We start from the raw sequence: 23,985 nt of genomic DNA, 5'->3' as shown, positions 1-23,985 counted from the left end.
GCCGAGTCAAACTCAAAACGAGCAAAAACTAACAGGAGCAGAACTGACCACCTCTTCCTAGCCTTCTAAAGACTAGAACATTATTTGCACTTAACTGAAAACAATCCTTATTTCAAGCTGTATTTTAAATTTCTCATAATGTCGAAAAAAAAAAATCACCATCATAACCAAGATTACAACAAATGGACAACAACAAATGAATGTGGATTGACAGTTAAATTTCTATACTGATATTCATGGCTGAAAGTCTTAATAATTTTGGGTTTATTAAAGTTAATCCTAGTCTTCTAAGCTTCATCTCGTTTTGAGTTTGACTCGGTTATTTGTTGTGTAACTTCTATTCGTCTTTGGTTTCATTTGGTGATTTATGGTAGTTTTACGCCTGAAAGATTATTTGACTTAATTTCTACTCAACTTCAGTTTAATGTAGCTCTTCATTTTTCTTTGAAAAACTTGTTTTGTGGAAAAATAACCTTTAAACTAAGTTTCTGTTCTTTTTAAATTGACATAGTCTTCGTGGTAACGAACTTTGTGTGAATAAGGAGTGACTCAGGTTGGTAGCGACCAAAACCCTAAAAAACAAAATTTTGATATCAATAGGTAAAATGAAAGATTTTTTTTATTCTGATTCCAAATATGTAAGATTCATTTAGTGTTACCCTTCACAAGCTATGAGCCTGAGAAAACTTGCCTTATTTTCGAAAAGGGTGAAAACTCCCCCAAAAAGTCTGGGAATCTTGATGAAAATCGCACCTTTAGATTCAGTGTATCAGAGAACTCTACTGTAGAAGTTTCAAAATCTCATCTGCAACAATGTGGAATATTGTATTTTTTGCCAGAAGAAAGGTCACGGATGCGTGCTTATTTATTTATTTTTCTGGAGTGAACGTATCAAACCAATGGTTCTAGAATATCCGTAGAGGGCTCATTCGAACGGAAATCAGATGTTTTAGTGTCCTTTTTAAGTGACCAAAAGGATTGGAGGGCAACCTACACCCATTTTTCCCAAAGTTGTCTAAACAAATTGTAGAGATAGCGATTTCGCTGAGCATAGTTGAAAAATCCAGTAACTATGCCTTTGAGGACAACTTGACCCCCAGAGCTCCTGGGGGAAGGTCTGTAAGCTATGAAATTTGTCCATTGCTTACACACAGTATTTTTTATTTGGAAGTATATAGACAGTTTTTGGAGGGAAGGGATTTCCAACGGGGATTATTTGCTGGGAGGTGGGGGTGGTGGTGTCGGAGACGTACTTTCAAGGGGAAATTTAACACTGGGAAATTTGCTAGAATTCCCCTTTTCAGGGGGATTCTCCTTTCAAGGGATGTATTAGGAACATCCCAGCAACACCTTAGAGAATTAAGCTGAAAGTTACAGGGCTGCTAATACTACCACTTATGCTACAGTCTCTACTGATTTTATTGCTACTATTCTTCTAGATGAAAATACTTCAAGTGCATCCAGATTGTCAAAATAGACCAGGTCGTCAAGATATTCACTGGCATAATATCTTAGGGCTGGTAAAGGGTATAAAACAGAAACTTTCAGGGAAAGTATATGCTCTTTAAAACTAAAACCAAATGGCACTATGTGTATAATAGTTGTCAATAAGACGTCTTAGCAATATTTCAGGAAAAACTGAGGGTATCAAGTTGAAACTTTCAGGGCAACTACTATTAATACATCAGCTCTTATCATTAAACTAGATCAATAGGATGTGCATCCAGTTTGTCAAAATAGAACAGATACAATGTCTAGAATATAGTGTTAATTTTTGTTTTTATAGAGAAAGTTGAGGCGTGAAATGAAATCAAAACATGCTATGTTGTTTGTGATATGTTGTGTATGTGGTTTAATTAATTTATTTGTCTGTGAATGTGGATTAATAAACTTATGAACTTATGTATCAAGATCTTTAAAAGGGTTTATTATTCAAAATTGTAGAAATTTTTTTTCCAACATACAAATAGTATGCAGGAAATCTCCATTCTTGTAGAGATCAAATTTAAAAGGAACGAGCAGCATGAAAAATTTAAATGAATAGAAATTATACCCTCTCCTCAGTACCTCACTGTTCACGCTTAAGTATTTTAAGTACTTTCATAGAAGCTTCTTATACTTATTAAACAGTCCTTTTGTTCCATGAGCCGTTTTTAACGAATTGTTCCTGGAAAGTTTTTATCACATTTTCATCCTGGAGTCTACCGACGCCATGGCTTCATGGGAGGTAGTTACTCTTCCTTAGTTTCAACTTTAGATTAACCCTTAAAACTACTAGATGGTGATCTTTACTTTCAACTCCCATGTATCATAGTATCTTGTATTGGTCTTGCCAGGTTTTGGTTTGCAATAACGTACTCAATAAGGTTAGCTATCTTACCATCATTGTTAACTTATGGGTTATTTTCTGACGAAATACTTCCTCAAGGGGTGCCATTCCTCAAGGTCACCCTGCAGCATTATTAGCTGTCACGGCTTTTGTTAGAAAATCTAGCGAAAGGTCCAGCCTGATGCCATTGCCACTATGAGACCTCGCAAGTAAGATTTCCCTGTCAGAGATAAGGACGGAGCGGATGCCTCAAACCATCTCATGAGACCGTAACCGCCCCAGCCGTTAATGCTTAACCTATCCTCGTCAGGGTATTCGTCAACGATGATCAAGTTTTTAGTTGAATCATATTCAAATATTATTATTTCTCTGCACATGACCGACTTTTTTGGTACTAACGGAATTATTCACCTCATTCTTCCTGCCTGAGTAAATAAATTATATATCACCTAATTTAATATTTCCTATCCCTGGGAAATGAGTTTCTGAAATTCCTTGTAAGTTCAGTTTGAAGCATCTGAACTCGTTAGTCAAAATATCGATATCATAGTTTTTTTTTGTTATTGTAACATCCTAATTTGTAATTTTTAAGTGCTTAAGCCGGCTTAGAACTGGACAGCAAGAAGTCCCTGTTACCTCCAGTATGAATAGAGGCTTTTTACAATCCTGGGCGCAACATAGTTTTCCATACTTGGCGATGCCCTACTATCAACAAGAGTTGAAATCCTGCACAAGGAATATGAAGCCCGTTAGCTCCTATTCATTATATATTCATGTCTACGAATATTAAGCTACTACGGGGAGGCGACCTAACTTAGCCAGGAAGAGGTTTTTAAGCCCCTAAAAAGCTCACCATCAAAGCTCAAATCCACAAGAACTGTTCTTTACTCAGAATTCAGTGCAAATGCTGCGTTGTTTCCTAGGATATAATTTCCTCAAGGGGTGCGATTCCTCAAGGTCACTCTGCAGCGCTATTGGCAGTCACGGTTTTGGTTAGAAAATCTAGCGAAAGGTCCAGCCTGATGCCACTGCCACTAGGAGACATCGCAAGTAGAATTACCCTGTCGGAGATAAGGACGGAGTTTTTGACGGAGCGGAGGCCTCAAACCATCTCACAACACGGTAACCGCTCCAGCCTTTTATACCTAACCTATCCTAGACAGGGTATTCGTCAAGGATGATCGAGTTTTTAGCTTAATCACAGTCAAATATTTTATTTCTCTGCACATGACCGACTTTTTCGGTACTAACGGAATTTTTGGAAAAGAAAACTGAAAATTGGTTAAAATAGCTGTCTTATTTCCGCCTATCAAATAGGGCGGCACAAACGAATTAAAATGATAAAAATGTATGGAAGTTAAAGGCTTTTGTGGTTTTGAAAACGCTGAAGGTAAACAAAGATTTATAATTTATTGAACACTGATTAATTAAAGTCATAAAAGGAATTTATGCATGAGAAGATTAAGTTAATGATTTGAATGAATTATCCGATTTTTTTTTATCCAGAATAAGTAAGAAATATTTGTATGAAGAGCATCAGATGTTATGTCACTGTTCAATGGTTTTTCATGTTTAAGTATTTTGGTACAAAGATGTGATGGGCTTTAGATCATAAAATAGATAGTTATTTGATTTGAAGCTCACTTTTCTGTGATTATGTCGATATTATATATATATATATATATATATATATATATATATATATATATATATATATATATATATATATATATATATATATATATATATATTATATATATATATATATATATATATATATATATATATATATATATATATATATATATATATATATATATATATATATATATATATATATATATATATATATCTTCTTCTTTTTTTACTATATTCATTTTTTTTCCAATTCCTTTATTAATTGATTTTGCCACGTAAGCATATATGTCATTGTGTTGTTGTTTGTTGCTTTTCTTCTATATTAATTGATGTAATGTTTAGTCTCCCACTATCATTTGTCATCGCCACTTTCATTTCTCTGGGATAATATTAAAAGCAGATTTACATCAAAATACGACCATTAAAGCTAAAAAATTGTTAAAACAGCCCTAGCAGCCTTATTTCAACGAAGTTCAACCAGGAGTCAACTTCTTTGAAGTAAGGTTGAACTTGGTTCAACTTCGTTAAAGTGTGGACGCTAGGGCTGATTTTTTTTTTTTTTTTAGTTTTAATGGTCGTATTATAATGTAATTTTCTCTTTTATATTTTCACTTGTGCTTGCGGAGGACATAGGGTCGAAATATTAATTTAAGGTTTACAATTCCACTATTTTACTGAAAAAATTCCCTTTTATTCTACTTGTTTATTTGTCGTTTATAAATTTATGATTTTCTAATAATGAATCCTAATAATTCTGTCTATCAATACAATATGGGCTACACACTACCAAACAAATAACTGTCCTAAACGTTGCATATTTCATACAAAAATATTTCATACATTTCGTTTTTTGTATGAAAGTTTTTTTGAACGTTGTATATTTTTGAACGTTTGAACGTTGTATATTTTTCAGAGCCAAGAGTTTCAATATTAGAACTTATCACCCTGCTTGGAGCGCGTAAGTTGGACACCGAGGAGCTGTCTTTATACTTGGACTGCTTCAAAGCTGAAAACCCACCCATGGTAAGGTTTTAACAATTTTTTTTTATCAAAATAAATTAGTAGATAACTAATTTAGTAGGCTAAATAGTAAAGAATATCAGACACATTGATTAACTACTACTACTACTAAAAACTCACTTGAGCACTAAGTCGCCTGAGGCCACCATAGCTACGCACTCTCTCCCTCTATCCTAATCTATTCAAAGCCTCTCTCTTTACACCCTCCCAAGAAATTCCTATTTCCTTTAAATCTTTCTTTATGACATCCTCCCAGCCCATTCGGGGACGACCCACTTTTCGTTTGGCTGACAAAGTTAATCTTTGGCAATCTGTCATCCTTCACCCATAAAACATCTCCTATCAATCTCATCCTTTATCTCATTATAGCAGTAGAAAACGGGATCTAACCATTTTTGTACAGCTTACTGTTTGAGATACGGTCAATCAACGCGTACCCAAAACAATCCGTTGGCAATTTCTCTGAAAAACATCTAGCACTCCTCTTGTGTTTTCCGGAGCGCCCATGCTTCAAAACCATGCTTGACCACTGTCATCACTGTAGCTTCTAGTATCCTAGTCTTGATTCGCAGGCTTGTGCCAAACTGCTTTCAACTGATGAAAAAATACCCTGGGCCTTGGTTATTCTACTTTTAACATCTTCACTGCACTCACTGTACTTACTAATAATACTACCTATGTAAGTGAAGCTGTCCTTTTGATAGATCCTCTCGTTACCCAACATCAACTCTCCACCTTCACTTATTCGTAGTTTTAGCGAGTTCTTCTTGACATTAACTTTCAACCTATTCTTGCACTCTGAACTCGCGAAACATCTAGAAGTTCATTCATTTTGCTAGTATTTTTATCTTGGATCCTTAAATCACCAGCACAATCCAAGTCTAGTAGGTTTTTACTTCACCATTTAATTCCGTGTTCTCCCATTGCCTTAAAACAAGTCCGTCAAAATGATCCATATAAATGGGGATAGAACGTAACCCTCTTTTATTGCTATTTATAAGCCCATTGCCACTGCACACATGGGCCTGCTCTACTCAAAGATAAATAATTATTTTTTCTCTTTGTCATGCTCCTTTTTAGTCCTTTCGCTATGATCATGCCAACTAAATTCAAGCCTTTTGATATTGTTCTTGCTAACTTCAAAAGTTATCCCCCCTTGGCCCTCAATTGTTTTGGAGTCTAAAACTGGTGTTATTGGTGAAGGAATATTGAGTTATACAGTTTTTTTTTGCTATGGCGATCCCTCTGAGCACCAAGTGGCAGAAACTAATTTGAAATTACTTTCGGATAACCATAGTGCTCGCAAAAGAACAGAAAAAAGTGCTGAGAAAGCATTTACCGAATTGAATTCGTTTATTAGACATTTATAAATCGTCATCACCTACTTATCTAGCATTAAAACCAGTGAGCGTTGTTGCAGAAGATTCCCTGGCACCTAGACAGGGAATTTAAAAAAAATAGCTTTTGCCAAGGATGAATTTAGTTAAGGCTAAACTATCAGATCCGGATACAGCGAATCAAGCAGTTGATACCATAGTAAAAAATTCGTGATGCTATTTCCATTGATTACAATCGAAAATTCCAAGAAATAGAAAAATCACTCAAAGGACTATTTGCAATGGTTAAAACCTTGGAAAGTAGGATTTTGTCATTGGAATCGAAAGTGGATGATTTTGGACAAGAAAAGATGTTAGATTGCTTAGTGATTTAAAGAAAGACAAAAATACTGTAAATGTTTATCGATACAGTTTGATTGATTCTAACGATCAATCTAAAATGTCTCCAGTGCCAATACGCTTCATAATCTCTGAAATAGTTCGAATTGTTTTCAGAAGAAAGATTAAACTAGCAAAAAGTGGAATATTTTTGTCGGGTTGGGGGTGGAGGATGTCATAAAGAAAGATTTGAAGGAAATAGGAACTTCCTGGGAGGGTGTAAAGAGGGAGGCTTTAAATAGATTGGGATGGAGGAGGAGCTTGCGTAGCTGTGTTCGATAAAAGATGGCCAAGGACGGTCTTGCTTTGCATATTTCTAATAATATCCCGTATTCTCTTGGAATGGATTAATCCAGAAATGTCGAAGGTGTCTTTGAGTCATTGTTCATCGATATTAAATGTTGAGGCAAGGATTTAATTGTTGGTTTTATTTATCAATATTCTAGGGGCTCTATTCCTCATGTTTTTACGCATTCTTAATAATCTACTGGATACCATCCTCAAATAGTTGACTGAGTTAACTATTATGGGAGATTTTAATATACATTTGATGGATATAAGGTCTTCTGTATCTTTGGATTTTCTTTCGTCCATGCTTGCCGCAGGTACTTATCGTCTGTATGTATCCCCTCTCTCATAACAGAGAATACATCATCTCTGATTACCAATGTTTTCTGTACGGCTATCTTGGTTCAAAATTATGCTTTAGTGAGTGACATTTCTGATTATTTCCCTGTTTACTCTAGGTACTATTTTGATAATAGTCTGGTAAGATGCCTTATAGATTTGGTGAAGTGGAATTAATGCTTCCTAGGTCAAGATTTACAGAAATTTCTTGGGTAATTTTGAGATCGATTCTGATTTTTGTAATTTATTTTATGCTTCTTATGAGTCTATTAAAGACGCTATTCTTGATATTTGTTCTGTTTCACCTTTTGATTGTAAATCTAATAAGGTCTTCCCTCTAAATCCTTGGATGACTCCTTGTCTCTGTAGGAGTTGTAGGAGAAAAAAGTAATCTCTGGAGGACCTTTAAGTCTACTAGCCCCTCAATGAAAGCTATTTGCTTTCAGCGATTTAAAATTTACAGGAATATTTATAATTCTGTCTGACGAAAGGCCAAGTCCCAGTAATATTTTAATTGTTTTTAAGGCCCTCTTTTCAGTCTCCATCAGTCCCTTCTTTTCAATGCATTTACTTCATATTTTGTGAATATTGGTAAAAGGACCGCTGCTGCCCTTAGTTGTTCTCCTTCACGATCCAACTTCAGGTCTCATCTTGGGCCACCTTATATTAAATCAATGTTCCTGGAACCAGCGACGGAAATAGAAATTACTAAAATGGCTATGGAATTAAAAAAATTTCGTCTTCTGGCCCTGTTAATATTCCTACTAAAGTAATTAGGTTCATACTTCCTTCCATTATTTCTCCCTTAAAGAAACCTATTAACCTCTCCTTTCAGCATGGTATTTTCCCGAGTAGTCTCAAGCGTACTTGAGTCATCATATTATATAAGAGGGGAAGGGGGTACGAAATGATACAGCCAACTATCTGCCAATCTCTTTGTTGTCTGTGTTTAGCAAAATATTTGAGAAGGCGTTGCTTTCTCCTCTTAATAATTTTCTTACTTCTAAAGATTTTTTTCACGATTTTCAATTTGGTTTTCAAGTAAATCATTCAACTGAGCATGCTTGTGCAGTTTTACTGAATTATCTTCACTCTGCCCCAGACTCCCTTTTGGTTCCTGCTGCTTCGTTTCTGGATGTTCGTAAAGCTTTTGATTCTTTAACTCACAGTGTTCTTCTATTTCAATTTTCTAATTTTTCCGTAAGAGGTAATGCGTTTTTCTGGTTCAAGTCTTTCATGTATGGCAGAATAATTTCTGTTGATGCGCTTTTTCGCCTACCATCAAGTGGGATCCCTCAAGGGCCAATTTCAGGGCTAGTATTGTTCCTAATATGTAAATGACCTCATTTTTGCAGTTAGAAATAAAAATGCTTTTTATTGTTGTCGTCTATGTCGTCCAACATTCCTCCGTACCCATAACCATGGTTTGGATCCCTTAAATTCTCTTGTCACTTTTGCCGATGATACCACCCTTATTACTTCTGGGAAAACAAAAAATTAAAAAGTTAAAAAGTAAAAAGTTAGTGGATCTCTTCAAGATAGTTTCAATTCGGTTTGATGCTAACTCTCTTGCCTTAAATGTTTCTAAAATTAGTTTTTTAGTTTTTTCTCGTATGTCTCAGGCTTGTCCTCAACTATGTGAAATTCATATATCCGAAGGCTTTATTAGTAGACCAAAGGATGACCATTTCAGTTTCCTAAGTATCCTCCAAGATGAAAATTTATTTTTAAACGCCATATTGATTTGATTGAAATGAAGGTATACAGAAACCTTGGTATTGTAAGAAAATTAAAATATATTTTTTCTGAACCAATTCAAAGAATCGTGTTCCACAGCCTAATTCATTCTTATGTTTCTTATTGTCCAGTCATATGGATGTGTTACCCTTCTTTTCTAAAACTGCTTTCGAATACTTACAATAAGGCTATAAATCTTATCCAGGATATAAACCCGTTCGGTAACTAAGCCGTTACTTGTTATTGAAAAACTTTATATTCTTTCCTCGTATTTCGCTTTTTCCAGCTCCAAGGTGATATTCCCAGGCCCTTTAGATTTACGTCTTCATTTGTATCTGATCGGTCAAATTATCACCTCTGTAGTTGTCTGAATATGCAAATTCTGCATACATCAAAAATAAGATTCGATTTTAATCCTTTTGTTGCGTGTCATTTGACATGGAAGATCCTTCCCGATTCAGGTCGAGAATGCTACTCGTTTGGCATCTTCAAAAGATGTCAAAAAAAGTTTTCTTTCGATATGGGTGATTTTTCCTTGACGTATATAATGCTATCCATTTTTACTATTATAATTTATATTATTATTATTATATTTATAGACGTTGTGATTCATTGCCGTTTGATGAAGCTTATTTAATGAACTCTTTTTCCTTATGTTTTTTCTGTTTTACATTATTATTTTTTTCTCCATTTTTATGAAGCAAATGCTTTATATGTTAAGTATCTAAACGTTTAATGTAATAAAATCTTTTTCATAATCCCGCTCCTACAGGCCATGGCACCTTTCTGGGAATTTGTAGATTGTTGTGTAATTATTGCACTGTTATGTGGAAAATGAATCTATCTATCTATTCATCCGTCTATCTATCTATCTATCTACCTATCTATCTATCTATCTATCTATCTATCTATCTATCTATCTATCTATCTATCTATCTATCTATCTATCTATCTATCTATCTATCTATCTATCTATCTATCTATCCATCTATCTATCTATCTATCTATCTATCTATCTATCTATCTATCTATCTATCTATCTATCTATCTATCTATCTATCTATCTATCTATCTATCTATCTATCTATCTATCTATCTATCTATCTATCTATCTATCTATCTATCTATCTATCTATCTATCTATCTATCTATCTATCTATCTATCTATCTATCTATCTATCTATCTATCTATCTATCTACTATCTATCTATCTATCTATCTATCTATCTATCTATCTATCTATCTATCTATCTATCTATCTATCTATCTATCTATCTATCTATCTATCTATCTATCTATCTATCTATCTATCTATCTATCTATCTATCTATCTATCTATCATCCATCTATCTATCTATCTATCTATTTATCTATCTATCTATCTGTCTATCTATATATCTATCCATCCATCCATCTATCTATCTATCCATCCATCTATCTATCTATCTATCTATCTATCTATCCATCCGTCTATCTATCTATCTATCTATATATATATCTATCTATCTATCTATCTATCTATCTATCTATCTATCTATCTATCTATCTATCTATCTATCTATCTATCCATCTATATATCTATCCATCCATCCATCTATCTATCTATCTATCTATATATCTATATATCTATCTATCTATCTATCTATCTATCTATCTATCTATCTATCTATCTATATATCTATCTATCTATCTATCCATCTATATATCTATCCATCCATCCATCTATCTATCTATTTATCTATCTATCTATCTTGAATGAATTCGAAACCAGCTACTAACCTCATTTCCTACCTTAACCGCAGCAATGCTATTCTCGTACATAGCGCTAATAGCATCACTTTAATGTATTTAGCTGGTAAACCATGTAAGGATAAAACCTTTGCTAAAGCTCTTTTACAAACTGAATCAAACCACTTTTTCATAATTTATAAAACTGAGGATTGAAGGCGTTTGATGACTTAAGCACTTTTCAGTAATTAATCTAAGTGTGAAAATTTGGTCGACACTACCTCTACCCTTCCTAAAACCACACTGTTCTTCTCTTAAAATTTTATCCATAGCATCTCTAAGTCTAAAAAGTATTATCATGCTAAGCAATTCGCTTCTTACAGATACCAGGCTACTTCCTCTAAAATTATCACACTTACTCTATACGCCAGCCACTTGCGTAAGATCTATTTCGCTGGGGAGGGGGACAACTTCGGAAAGTGCCCCGAAGCTGTTGTCCGATTTCTTTATTATTTAAAGTTTGTCGCTTTTTTTGGTTTTGTCTACTGCTTTATTTAAAATATTTTACCCGTGTTCACTATGTTTTCATTTGTTAAATTCTGTTAACCTTTCTGGTAATTCTTAGTGACTAATTTTCTGCAACAGTTCTGCTTCCATGACTAGCAGAAAATTGTTAGCAACAAAGGCGATGGCCAAAATCTTTTGGTCAAAAGACAGACGGCGTATGTTTTATCGATCTTGATACACCTTTTCTTTTGTGACAACCAATAAAAGTAACCAGTTTAAAGGATAGCCTCGTGGTAATATAAAGTAGATGTCTAAATTGCTCATACACTATTTCATAGGATTGTTAAATTTTTTATGTGAAGACCAAGAAGTTATGTGGAGTGAAGAATTTTCTGAATACATTGACTAAAATAAAATCTAAGCTAACATTTCCTCTATAGTTATAATAATAATTATAGAGTTAGTAGTAATGAGAATAATAACATTAATAATTTTACTGGACTAAAAGCCATCGGGTCATCACAATACAGAATGAAAAACTTTGATTCTAATTGAGATAAACAATACTAACATAAACACTACATAAATGCAAACACTGGACCAATTACATTTATTTCTGTGCTCCATTGCCATATGACCCGTTCAGCGAATGAAGGTGTTTCCATTACTGCAGCAGATGTGAATTGTAATGAGTTAAATTTATTGATAAAATTATTTATTAATAATATAAATTATAATTTATTTTATTTATAATTAACATAAATTGATATAAATTATTCATTAAAATCATTGGTTAATAAAGTCAGTATCAGAAATGAATCAAAAACTAAAAATAAAAAATAAAATATAAAAATCCAAGTCATGTAAAACAGCCGGTTCGTGCGAAAGAAGATAAAACCGCGACGTAAATATGTAATGATCAGAGGCGCCATTTGGGGGGGGGGTCAGGGGTGGGCAAATGCCCACCCCAGATTTTCCAGGGGGCCCAAGCTTCCACCAAAGAGGGCCCTTTTCCGGCCATAATTATCCATTATGTCCAACATAATCCATTCTGTTCAAATGATTTGAACTAACTGCACGCCTATTAGCCAAAGAGCGTAATTACCTGACGACCCTTGGGGTAATTACGCTATTTGCTATTAATCATTGTAAACTTTGAAAGTAGGTTAGATTCATAATAAAAGTCTCAAGTTCCGTCAAATGCCCCATGCCCATCCCAAGATTTGGCCCAAATGGCGCCTCTGGTAATGATATATGGAGAAGCAGTATTGTCTTTGATCTTACTTTCGTTAAATTTGTTATTATTGCTAAGCTTATGATTGGGTATTCTGCATCTATTCAGCTTATAAATGTATTATTGCTTGTTTCTGATTACGTTTTGCTCCCTAGGAACATAAAAAACAAATTGGAAAATTTACTCGTGATCTAGGTCTTGATCTATGTCATGAACGGAAGCAACGGGCTGGCGAATAGTTCATCTTAAGAAAATTAATTGTTTGGTTTAACAATTGACGAAAATGCAGATTCAGGGGTTATTTTTTTTCTGTTTCTCAGAATCTAGGGAGAGTACAGTTTCCCCTCCCCCCTCTGCTTGAGCTAATTTATTTATTTTGAAACAATTGGCGAACTTCTGGGTTCGCCAGGGTTTTGGCAAATATCTTGGAAGTGACAAAACCATAAACGACCCTTAGGCAAGACATTGACAACTCAAAATTTAAGAAAAGCACGTTTTTAGTTTTTCAAACCTAGCAGGTTTGGAATCTATCTATTTGGTTTTGAAGCAGTCTATTCCTTTGATACCCTCTCCCCTAAATTTTAGCTGAGTTTACTCCTAAAAAATTATTATATATATATATATATATATATATATATATATATATATATATATATATATATATATATATATATACATATATATATGTTTCTGTTTTTGCATGGCCTCAAATTACGAAATAGACATAGCTTGGGTAGAGGGGGCTATAGGGCTTGTTGAGGGGAAGGAATACAGCGACCTACACTACAAGGTAATATGACCCTTAGTATTTTGAGCTGAAACTGAAGCGATATTTTCCAGTTGTTATTTTTTATCAGTATTATTATCGATAATGTTCAGATAACCATTTTTTATGGAGTGAAATTTTATGGAGTAATTTTGAGTGAAAACACGTTTATAGTGCGTCTAATTTCTAGTAAATAATGTCAAATGTAACTTTTTTTTCTTGTTGGAAGTTACAACTGCACAAATGTCTATCTTCATACTACAAGATAAAAAATGGAATAATTAAAAAACTAATGAGCTGTGATGTTTGTTGTTGGTACTTGTTTGGAATAAATTATTCACAAAAATATGTTTCAGATGGAATTAATCACACCACTTGTTCAATTAGCTGCGTCTGCTCCACAACCAACTAGCTATCTTTGCTTCCCAGCTAGACGAGTTTTGCCAAATGAACGGAGCGCCGCGTATCCAACACTCCTGCAGACAACTCAAGTAAGTACCAGTTTTTCCTAAAAAAAAGCCAAATAACCTAAAAAACCAAATAGCACACTAGTAATGGTATCAACTCTTTGTAGCCCAAATCCGCTTAAGACTCGCGCAGAACAATATCTTGTAAAAAATCTTTTTTAGAGTCTCCTAAAAAAGCATCTAGTTTAATTTTTAGTCTTTAATATGCAGCTGCGTTTTTTCCAGATTAAATTTCATATATGTTATATTTTAAAGTTTGACTTTTGTTCGGATTAAAGTCAAATTTTTGATGTTTGGATCGTATCTAAAGTTTGATATATGGATACTACTAACAACTCATGGTAGTGCAAATCCACGTGAGGCCAAAATTACCCAATGTCGTCTTGTTTTCTTACCTATATTTACATCAATGGTTACCGCTCCTTGAGTAACCCTCTCGCGAAGGATAAAGTTGAACCACAGTTCAGAGTCATTCACACTACGCGGTTAAAAGTGCCATTAATCATATCACCTAACGACTCAACTGTTCTTTTAATTTTGGGTGCAATTTCCGCCCCTACCCCAAAACATTTCTTTATTAGACAAATTCCTGGGTTTGACCCGACTACCTTGTTAAGATTTTCAGTTATCGCTACTAGCATGCTAATATTTATTTTCCACCATAAAATGGCAGATTAAGAAATTTATTAATTTAGGATTATTGTATTTTTTTTTGTTAACGGTAAATTTTACAGACCAACCATGTTTCGTGAGAGAGTTGCCGAGAGTTTTTAATCGGCCAGTATTGCAAATTTCCGAAAAACTAGCGTGTAAGGTGATAATGATATAAATGTCAAGGACCTCTTCTCCCATCCGAGTGTGCAACATTTTTGTGCTGTACTCTTTGAATGTCAGCAGTGGATATTTTTGGAAACGCTGTATTCTGTAATATGAGCTCTTCGACTGGGAGCGTTTAAATTTTTTGCAAATACGGCTGAGCTTTACCTGTTATAAATAAAAAAAAACTGATTTTTTTAGCTGAAAGTAAGGAGCGACATTAAAACTTAAAACGAACAGAAATTACTCCGTATATGAAATGGGTTGTCCCCTCCGCTATCCCTCGCTCTTTACGCTAAAGCTTTTAATTGTTTTAAAAAGTAGAATTGTGGCAAAGAGTCAAACTTTAGCGTAAAGAGCGAGGGATTGCGGAGGGGACAACCCATTTCATATACGGAGTAATTTCTGTTCGTTTTAAGTTTTAATGTCGCTCCTTACTTTCAGCTAAAAAAATCAATTTTTTTTTATTTAATTTCTGAACGTTTTTGAATTAATGCATATTTGGTTTTGGCTCTCCGCACATAAATTATTAAAATGAAATTTGTATATTAATTCTTTTTTTGGCTAAATGGCTTTCTCTTAGTTCTGATCAGACGATTTTGAGAAATAAGGGGTGGAGAAGGAGGCCTAGTTGCCCTCCAATTTTTCGGTTACTTAAAAAGGCTACTAGAACTTTTAATTTTTAACGAACGTTTTTATTAGTAAAAAATATACGTAACTTAAGAATTAACTTACGTAACAAACTTTCATAACCTTATATTTTTATTATGTATACGAGGGGGTTTGTACCCTCGTTAATGCCTCGCTCTTTACACTAAATCTTAACTTTTCTCCCAATTCTTTAAGAATGACCCCTGAATCAGAAAGGCCGTAGAATAAATAGTTGAAATTACTAAAAATACTTTAGCATAAAGTGCGAGGTATTTATCTTCTCCTAAATACCTCGCTCTTTATGCTAAAGTAGTTTTAGAACCCCTCATATGCGTAATAATCTCTCTTCGTTTTAAGTTTCAATGCTACTTCTTCCTTTCATTTGAAAAAAAGTTTTCACATTTATTTTTCAATATTTTTTTATAGTAATGCTAGAGAATCCTGCGCCCTTTTCATTGAATTTTTCATCCCCCATGACAGTTTCCTCCAAGGAAAGATCCTCCAACATAGCTCCCTCTCCTCAGCCCCACCCCCAAACAAAATAAAATCCCCCTGAAAACGTCTGTACACTTCCCAATAACCATTATCTATCTATCTATATGTAAACACTGGTCAAAGTTTGTAACTTGCGGCCCCTCCCCCAGGGATTGTGGGGGAGTAAGTCATCCCCAAAGACATAGTTATTATAGTTTTCGACTATGCTGAACAAAATGGCTATCTCAAAATTTTTATCCGTTGACTTTGGGAAAAAATTAGCGTGGGAGGGGGCCTAGATGCCCTCCAATTTTTTTGGTCACTTAAAAAGGGCACTAGAACTTTTCATTTCCGTTAGAATGAGCCCTCTTGCGACATTCTAGGACCACTTGGTCGATACGATGACCCCTGGGGAAAAAAAAACAAATAAACACGCATCCGTGATCTGCCTTCTGGCAAAAAATATAAAATTCCACATTTTTGTAGATAGGAGCTTGAAATTTTTGCTTCTTCTACAGTAGGGTTCTCTGATACGCTGAATCTGATGGTGTCATTTTCGTTAAGATCCTACGACTTTTAGGGGGTGTTTCCCCCTATTTTTCTAAATAAGGCAAATTTTCTCAGGCTAGTAACTTTTTATGGGTAAGACTAAACTTGATGAAACTTATATATTTGAAACCAGCATTAAAAATGCTGCATTAAATGCGATTCTTTTGATGTAGCTATTGATATCAAAATTCAATTTTTTAGAGTTTTGGTTACTATTGAGCCGGGTCGCTCCTTACTACAGTTCGTTACCACTAACTGTTTGATATGCCCAACTCGTGTGTATGTTTACTCTTGTATCTCTCTATACGTGTATTTACATTTGTGGGAACATAAAGTTTGCTCTGCCAAACTATTAGGTGATGGGTTTGGACATCTTTCCTAGGTAAGCTCTTATACTTGGAAAAAGGTATTTATGAAACAGATATCTGGTTTTTGTGCATTTTAGTGTGTTTTCCCCAAATTTTCTTAGTGAGGGATCCTTGGTTTATTCTTCATTGCACGAAGGGAAGGTTTTGCAACTCTTATATTCGTCAATTGTAATTTTTTTTCTTGTTTTTAGACTTGTGTTTATTAAATACCTTTTTGTTCTAGGACACTAAATCTGTACTTTCGCTGCCGTTTTCGACTCCAGGAGTATTTAAAGATACCGAAACATCACTAAATACTGGGAAGCAAATTACTGCTCATCATATTATGAAAGGTATTTATTTTTATTAGTATGTTCTATATTTACATTTAACTCTTTCTTTACGTTAAACGAGAAAAAGAAAACTTTGTAAGAAAAAGAATGAAATATCCAGAATTGTTGATTTTGCCAAAATATTTGTATGTGTGTATTTGAAGTCAAAGAATTTTGTGATAGTTTCTAGAACTTTAAGAAAAGTCTCTATATTTAAGAAAAAGACGTCGATAACTTCGAAGACCACATTGCCTTTCCCTGACGATAAATATAGTAAACAAGTTCAAATAGGGATAAAATCCTTTTAATAGACAATACGAAAATATTTAGTATTTTCGTGAAATTTATCACTGTCTATTAGAAGGATTTTATCCATATTTGAACTTTTATTTATCGTTAAGAGAGAGAAAAAAAAACTTAGTTTGAGAAAAGGAGACTGAAATTTTTTGTATGAAAAGTTGAAGCCTGCCATATTAACGACTTCTTGCCATGATATATATATATATATATATATATATATATATATATATATATATATATATATATATATATATATATATATATATATATATATATATATATTCAAATTTCTCTTTCAACGATCTTCTTACAATTAAAAATTTGTCTTTGAATGATATTTTTAAATACCTGTGTCCTGGTCGTCATTTATATTCCCTGTGTCCCGGTCGTCATTTGTGTCCCGGTATCCCAGTCTGCAATTTCTCTTTGAGTGTCCCGGTCGTCATTTATATCCCCTCTGTCCCGGTCGTCATTTGTGTCCCGGTCTGTAATTTCTCTTTGAGTGTTTTTTCTTTTTAGTTTTTTTTTAGTTTTTTACCTTTTTTCTTTTTTCAGTTTTCTTTTTCTTCTTTATTTTTCAGCGTCACTATGAAATACATATCGCCGAACCTTTGTTTTTGAACTAAAATCTGGTAGGCATTGATGACCTTATCCAAGTCAAAATCCCAAATGCAATCATCATCGCTATCATTTTCAGTTTTGATATGTTTTGACTCTCGCTGTCCAGGTGGATTTTCATCTAACTGCGCGGTTTTGCGTTCTATAGCCGCAAGCCTGTTTTCTTGCTGTTCTTTCGATTCCTCGGCACGCTTTCTTTTCTTACTTTCTCTATCAGCCGCAAGTTTTTTGGCATAGACTCTTTGAGCAGCTTTAAACATTTTTCCGTCCACGATCTTCTTACAATTAAAAATTTGTCTTTGAACGATTTTCTTAAATACTTTTAGCCTTCTTTTTTCACTTTCTCTTTTAGCAGCAAGTCTGGTTTCGCGTTGCTCTTGTGATTCCTCGGCACGCTTTCTTTTCTTACTTTCTCTATCAGCAGCAAGTTTTTTGGCATAGACTCTTTGAGCAGCTTCCTCGGCTGTTGACATTGTAGGTTCTTCAGTCATTTTACAATCAAATATTTTTCCGTGAACGAATGTCTTAAATACCTTTAATGACGTCATCGTCATAATGACGACATGACGACTTGATTGCATGACGTCACTCAACACACAGACACACAGACAACTTATTTTTATATATATAGAAGATAGATAGATATATATAAAAATAAGTTGTTTGTCTATGTGTCTGTCTACTAACGTCATGTTTGTGTGTCGACTGACGTCATGTTTGTCAACTGACGTATCTATCTATATCTTCTATATATACAAAAATAAGTTGTATGTCTGTGGGTCTGTCGAGTGACGTCATGTCATCATGTCGTTATGAAGTTAGTTGTCGTCATGTTTGTTATGACGATGACGTCATTAAAGGTATTTAAGAAAATCGTTCAGAGACAAATTTTTAATTGTAAGAAGATCGTGGACGGAAAAATGTTTAATTGTAAAATGACTGAAGAACCTACAATGGCAACAGCTGAGGAAGCTGCTCAAAGAGTCTATGCCAAAAAACTTGCGGCTGATAGAGAAAGTAAGAAAAGAAAGCGTGCCGAGGAATCACAAGAACAGCAAGAAAACAGGCTTGCGGCTAAAGAACGCAAAACCGCGCAGTTAGATGAAAATCCACCTAGACAGCGAGAGTCAAAACATATCAAAACTGAAAATGATAGCGATGATGATTGGGTTTGGGATTTTGACTTGGATAAGGTCATCAATGCCTACCAGATTTTAGTTAAAAAAAACAAAGATTCGGCGATATGTATTCCATAGTGACGCTGAAAAATAAAGAAGAAAAAGAAAACTGAAAAAAGAAAAAAGGTAAAAAACTAAAAAAACTAGGAAGAAAAAAAACACTCAAAGAGAAATTACAGACCGGGACACAAATGACGACCGGGACAGAGGGAATAAAAACTAATAAAAAAACTAAAAAAAACTTAAAGCTGAAAAAGAAAAAAAAACTAAAAAAAGGAAAAAAACTGAAAAACAAAGGAGAAAAAGAAAACTAAAAGCTGGGACACAGGGAATATAAATGACGACCGGGACACTCAAAGAGAAATTACAGACTGGGACACTGGGACACAAATAACGACCGGGAGATATAAATGACGACCGGGACACTCAAAGATAAATTACAGACCGGGACACCGGGACACAAATGACGACCGGGACACAGGGAATATAAATGACGAACGGGACGCTCAAAGAGAAATTACAGACTGGTACACTGGGACACAAATGACGACCGGGATACTGGGAATATAAATGACGACCGGGACACAGGGAATGTTCGATTAGCAATCACCATCAACAAAGCTCAAGGGCAATCATTAGAATAATGAGGTATAGATCTGAATACGGATTGTTTTTCCCATGGACAATTTCATGTTGCATGTTCAAGAGTCGGTAAACCTGACAATCTATTTATATGCACAGACAATGGGACATCGAAGAATGTTGTATATTCGCAAGTTTTACGTAGTTAAAAACATATATATATATATATCTTTAACGAAAAGAGAAATCTTTTCTCTTTTGTCTATATTCACAGGTGGGACACAGGGACACAACTACAATGGCGCGTAACGACTTACGCGCGGGGGGGCTTGGGGGATGGCGCGAAGTGCCACCCCAAAAGCTAGTATATATATATATATATATATATATATATATATATATATATATATATATATATATATATATATATATATATATATATATATATATATATATATATATATATATATATATATATATACTTGTTGGGATTGCCAAGAATACATTAAAAAATAATACTGGCAATAAGTTATTGAATTATCCATTATCCCCCCCCCCCCAAAAAAAAAAACAACAACAAAAGAACTAAAATTCATACTTACTAAAAAGGATTTCAACAGTTGCACTCTTAAACACAGAAATATCACTATTGTTTTTAATACTCCCATCTAGAGAACTGCAACTTCTTATACCCCTATGAAGCACAGAAAACATCGACGGGATCGAAACAATCGATGGAGTATTAATCTCTTCAAAAGATCGAGTGTCATAATCGTGGATCATGGATCTCAAATTAACTAATCTGTCAAAACATGAAAGATTTGTACCATATTATAGCCTAAAAGTAAACAAAAGTGTATATAACTCGCGTAGTCTAGAAGCTGGCAGCAACCGATTTCGCATATCATGAATATTGACTCTGCCATGAAACCGGGGTAATAAGAAGTCTTTCAGAATATACTCAGAGAGAAAAACCCCTTAAAGCCCAAGGGCTCTTTTAGTCTTCCTATTGACCCCACCTCTCCCTCTGATTGCTCCGATAGGTTGCGCAGGAAATATGGAAAATTTTTGGCCTTTTAATATGGTATTTTCATGATTGACTGCCAAAGTACCTTAAAAGATAGGATATTCCCATTGACTTATGACTAAACATCTGTGGGCCAACTGTCAACATATTGAATAATCAACCATAAAACTCAATTTTTTATTTTGAGTCTTCCTGCGGTTTGTGTTCTTCATGAGAAACGAATCATTGACCTTTATTAGTATTTTTTCATGAATTTTTGCATTATTATTAGTTTTGCTATGCTTCAGGGGTTAATAGCCTTTACATTTCTCTGAATTATAAGCCTTTTTGCATGGTCTCCAAACTATTAAGACCTGACCTTACTTGTATGTTAAAACACCGAAATCCTCATTTCTTCTTTTTTTGACACTCAGGCCTTTTTGGAGCTCTTTCTTTTTGATGGCCAGGCTTTATAAGAACTGAATTTATCAAAATGAGTGAATTAGTTTTTTGAAATCAAAAAGGCCTTAGGAAAAAATTCGCTAAGTTCCTTTTTTCAAAAAGGTATTGTCATTTTTTTTTGCGCTCTCCATTATGGCACTTAAAGAAATGAGTTGACAAGCCTTATCAAAAACTTCTGTAAGTTAAAGAAAAGTCTCGCCTTATGTTAATTTTTCGATACTTGGCCTTTTTTGGTGCTTCCCATTGTTGGCACTCAGTCTGAAGAAAAAATAGATTTGGAGAAAGGAAATTAGGCTTTTTAAAAATCTTCACTAAGATTTTTCTCGTCGTTGCTAGAAATAGTAGGATAGTAGAATAGTAGGATAGTAGGAATAGTAGAAATAGTAGGATGCTTGGCTTTTCTACTGTTTCTTTGGTAAAGCGATATACGGTTGGCTCACTGCTTCTTCGACTTGTCTGGTCTTTTCGTTCATCTATTGCCGTCTGTCGGATCTGGCACTTTTCGTCACATTTGTATCAGCTTCTTTATAGGCCAAGCTCTTGGTCACCTTTGAGTGACCATTTTCCCCAGGGGAGCTCGACTTCAATTTCTTGCGACTTTCTATGAGATCCCAGGTCTTCGTAGATATCCACTGTTGCTCAGCTGGGGTTCTAAACCTGAGGCTTTCTTCAGCCGTATCCTTGTAGGTCTTGCGGATCATATTTCAAGCTTCTTTGATGTCTTCTGGTAGGTTATATGGGGCTTCAAATTTATTGGACAGTTTGATCCCAAACGAATATCGGACGCCCTTGTCACTTCGTTTGTCCACGTCAAAGCTTCTGAGTATGTCTGTCTTAAGCTTCCGATTATTAGACGTCAGCTTCAATTTCAGTGTGGTGACTACTAGTTCGTGATCTGAACCAACGTCAGCGCTTCGGAAACTCCGAACGTCTTTTAGGTTTGTTTGCCATCTCCGGCGGATCAGGAATTCCGGCGATTTGATTTTTGACGGTGCCATCTGGGTACTTCAAGTGTATTTGCGGATATCTTTATGCTGAAAGAGCATACTGCCGATCAGCAAATGATTCTCCATCGTGAAGCTGACATATCGAGCTCCATTTTCGTTTATGGTGCCAAGTCTGTGGTGGCCCATCACTTCAGGGCAGTAGGATCTGCCTTGGCCAACCTTTGCGTTGAGGTCACCTGCGATACGGGTGACGTCGTGGAGTGGGATTGAATCGATTACAGACTGAAGGTTGTCGTAGAACTCATCTTTAAGGGTGTCATCAGCATCAATTGTAGGTGCGTAGCACACGATCAACGACAAATTGGCGTGGTTAGAAACAAATCTTACATACAGTACCCTTTCATTGACCGGTTTCTATGAGCAGAGGGCCTTTGTCACTTTTATGTAAGACTGTATTTGTATTTAATGGAGATTGATGCGTACTTTATAGATAGTAATATGTGTTAGGGAAAGAAGCCACATGCTTCCGGAAGAAAAGGCGATAAGTTTGAAAAAAGAGGTGACCCTTTTTCGGATGATGACTGAAATCTATTTTCAAAACTTAGCAAAATAACGGAGCATTTTAAGTCCATAACACCATGTGTTGAATGGTACTATGGCGAAACTACCTTTTTTAATGTCATTGTTATAAAAGGGAGACGACAATTTTACGAGACATATGTGCTAGATGTGTTAACGAAATTAATAAAGTTCAATTCTAGGTATTGTATCTGCGTGGGAATCTTCTGCTCTTCAGATTCCACTATTAAGCGACCATACATGGTCACCCAGAAATCAAGGCTTCTCAGCTGCTGTTTGGTTCTACGTCAAAGCTGAAGCATGTCGAGGAGATAGACGAAATACAGAAGCCCGAAGTAATTTGATTTTGTCTCAAACAAAGTCGGATAAAGTGGATTGGAGGGAAGCTTCAATGATATTTGGAAAAAATGGTGGTTATAGTAAGTAGTTTAAGTCTTACGTAGTTTAGTAAGTAGTGGATTGGAGGGAAGCTTCAATGATATTTGGAAAAAATGGTGGTTATATTAAGTAGTTTAAGTCTTACGTAGTTTAGTAAGTAGTGGATTGGAGGGAAGCTTCAATGATATTTGGAAAAAATGGTGGTTATAGTAAGTAGTTTAAGTCTTACGTAGTTTAGTAACTAGTGGATTGGAGGGAAGCTTCAATGATATTTGGAAAAAATGGTGGTTATATTAAGTAGTTTAAGTCTTTAAACCTAGATTATGTAGTCTTGTGAGGCCGGAAGGACTACAACTTAAAAAAAAGAATGAGAAACAAGAAACAAGAAACAAAATACTCAATATAAAGACTGCACAATAGAAAACGTAATTTTTTCCTATACTCTAAAGTATCCTCAGGAGATAGGAAGAACAGGCTATGCTCAAAGCAAAAAAAAAAGAAAACACAAAAAGTAAAGTCTTTCAGTGTGAATGCTGCAGTTGTTGCCACTGTCTTTTTGTTAATAAATATTGTCTATTAATGGGCAGGAATATTTTCTTTGACCCTTCACCCCACACTCCGAATCAAATTTTTTTGGGGAAAATGTTGCATTTACCCCTGTTGCGAATGAAGAATGACTGGTATTTTTTTGATGACAGATAAAAATTTGAAAAATATACAGAGGCAATGAAAGATCAGAAAGACAGGGTGCCACCAATTTATGCTGAGCTCTATTTGATGGAGGGGGAGGGGTGAGAAAAATAACTGGTGATTCATACGTAGTTTTTTGGGGGGATTATGGCAATTTTTGTAAGAGAGATTTTAGTCTGCCCACTCATCTCCACCCAACAGCTTACCCGCTATGAGGGGTAGGTTTTCTGAGAAATCAAGCCAACAAAAAATAGCAGATGCAGCTATTAAAAATAAAACAGCAAAAAGAAGCTGAAAAAATATAAAAG

At 34.8% G+C, this 23,985-nt stretch overlaps 1 protein-coding gene across 1 annotated transcript in view; it reads left to right on the top strand.

Moving 5' to 3' along the window:
- LOC136029512 (lysosomal-trafficking regulator-like) overlaps window positions 1–23,985 on the top strand; it is a gene marked incomplete in the record, with an annotated part of 247,841 nt that overhangs the window by 54,869 nt on the left and 168,987 nt on the right. The window contains 4 exon segments of the mRNA XM_065707957.1: window positions 4,881–4,990; window positions 13,658–13,792; window positions 16,850–16,958; window positions 22,792–23,028. Coding sequence (XP_065564029.1) covers window positions 4,881–4,990; window positions 13,658–13,792; window positions 16,850–16,958; window positions 22,792–23,028 — 591 coding nt within the window.

This window comes from Artemia franciscana, chromosome 7, assembly GCF_032884065.1.
Source record: "Artemia franciscana chromosome 7, ASM3288406v1, whole genome shotgun sequence".
NCBI classification, from domain to species: Eukaryota; Metazoa; Arthropoda; class Branchiopoda; order Anostraca; family Artemiidae; genus Artemia; species Artemia franciscana.
The sequence above is the reverse complement of the archived record's forward strand: the minus strand, read 5'-3'. Positions and strand labels throughout refer to the sequence as shown.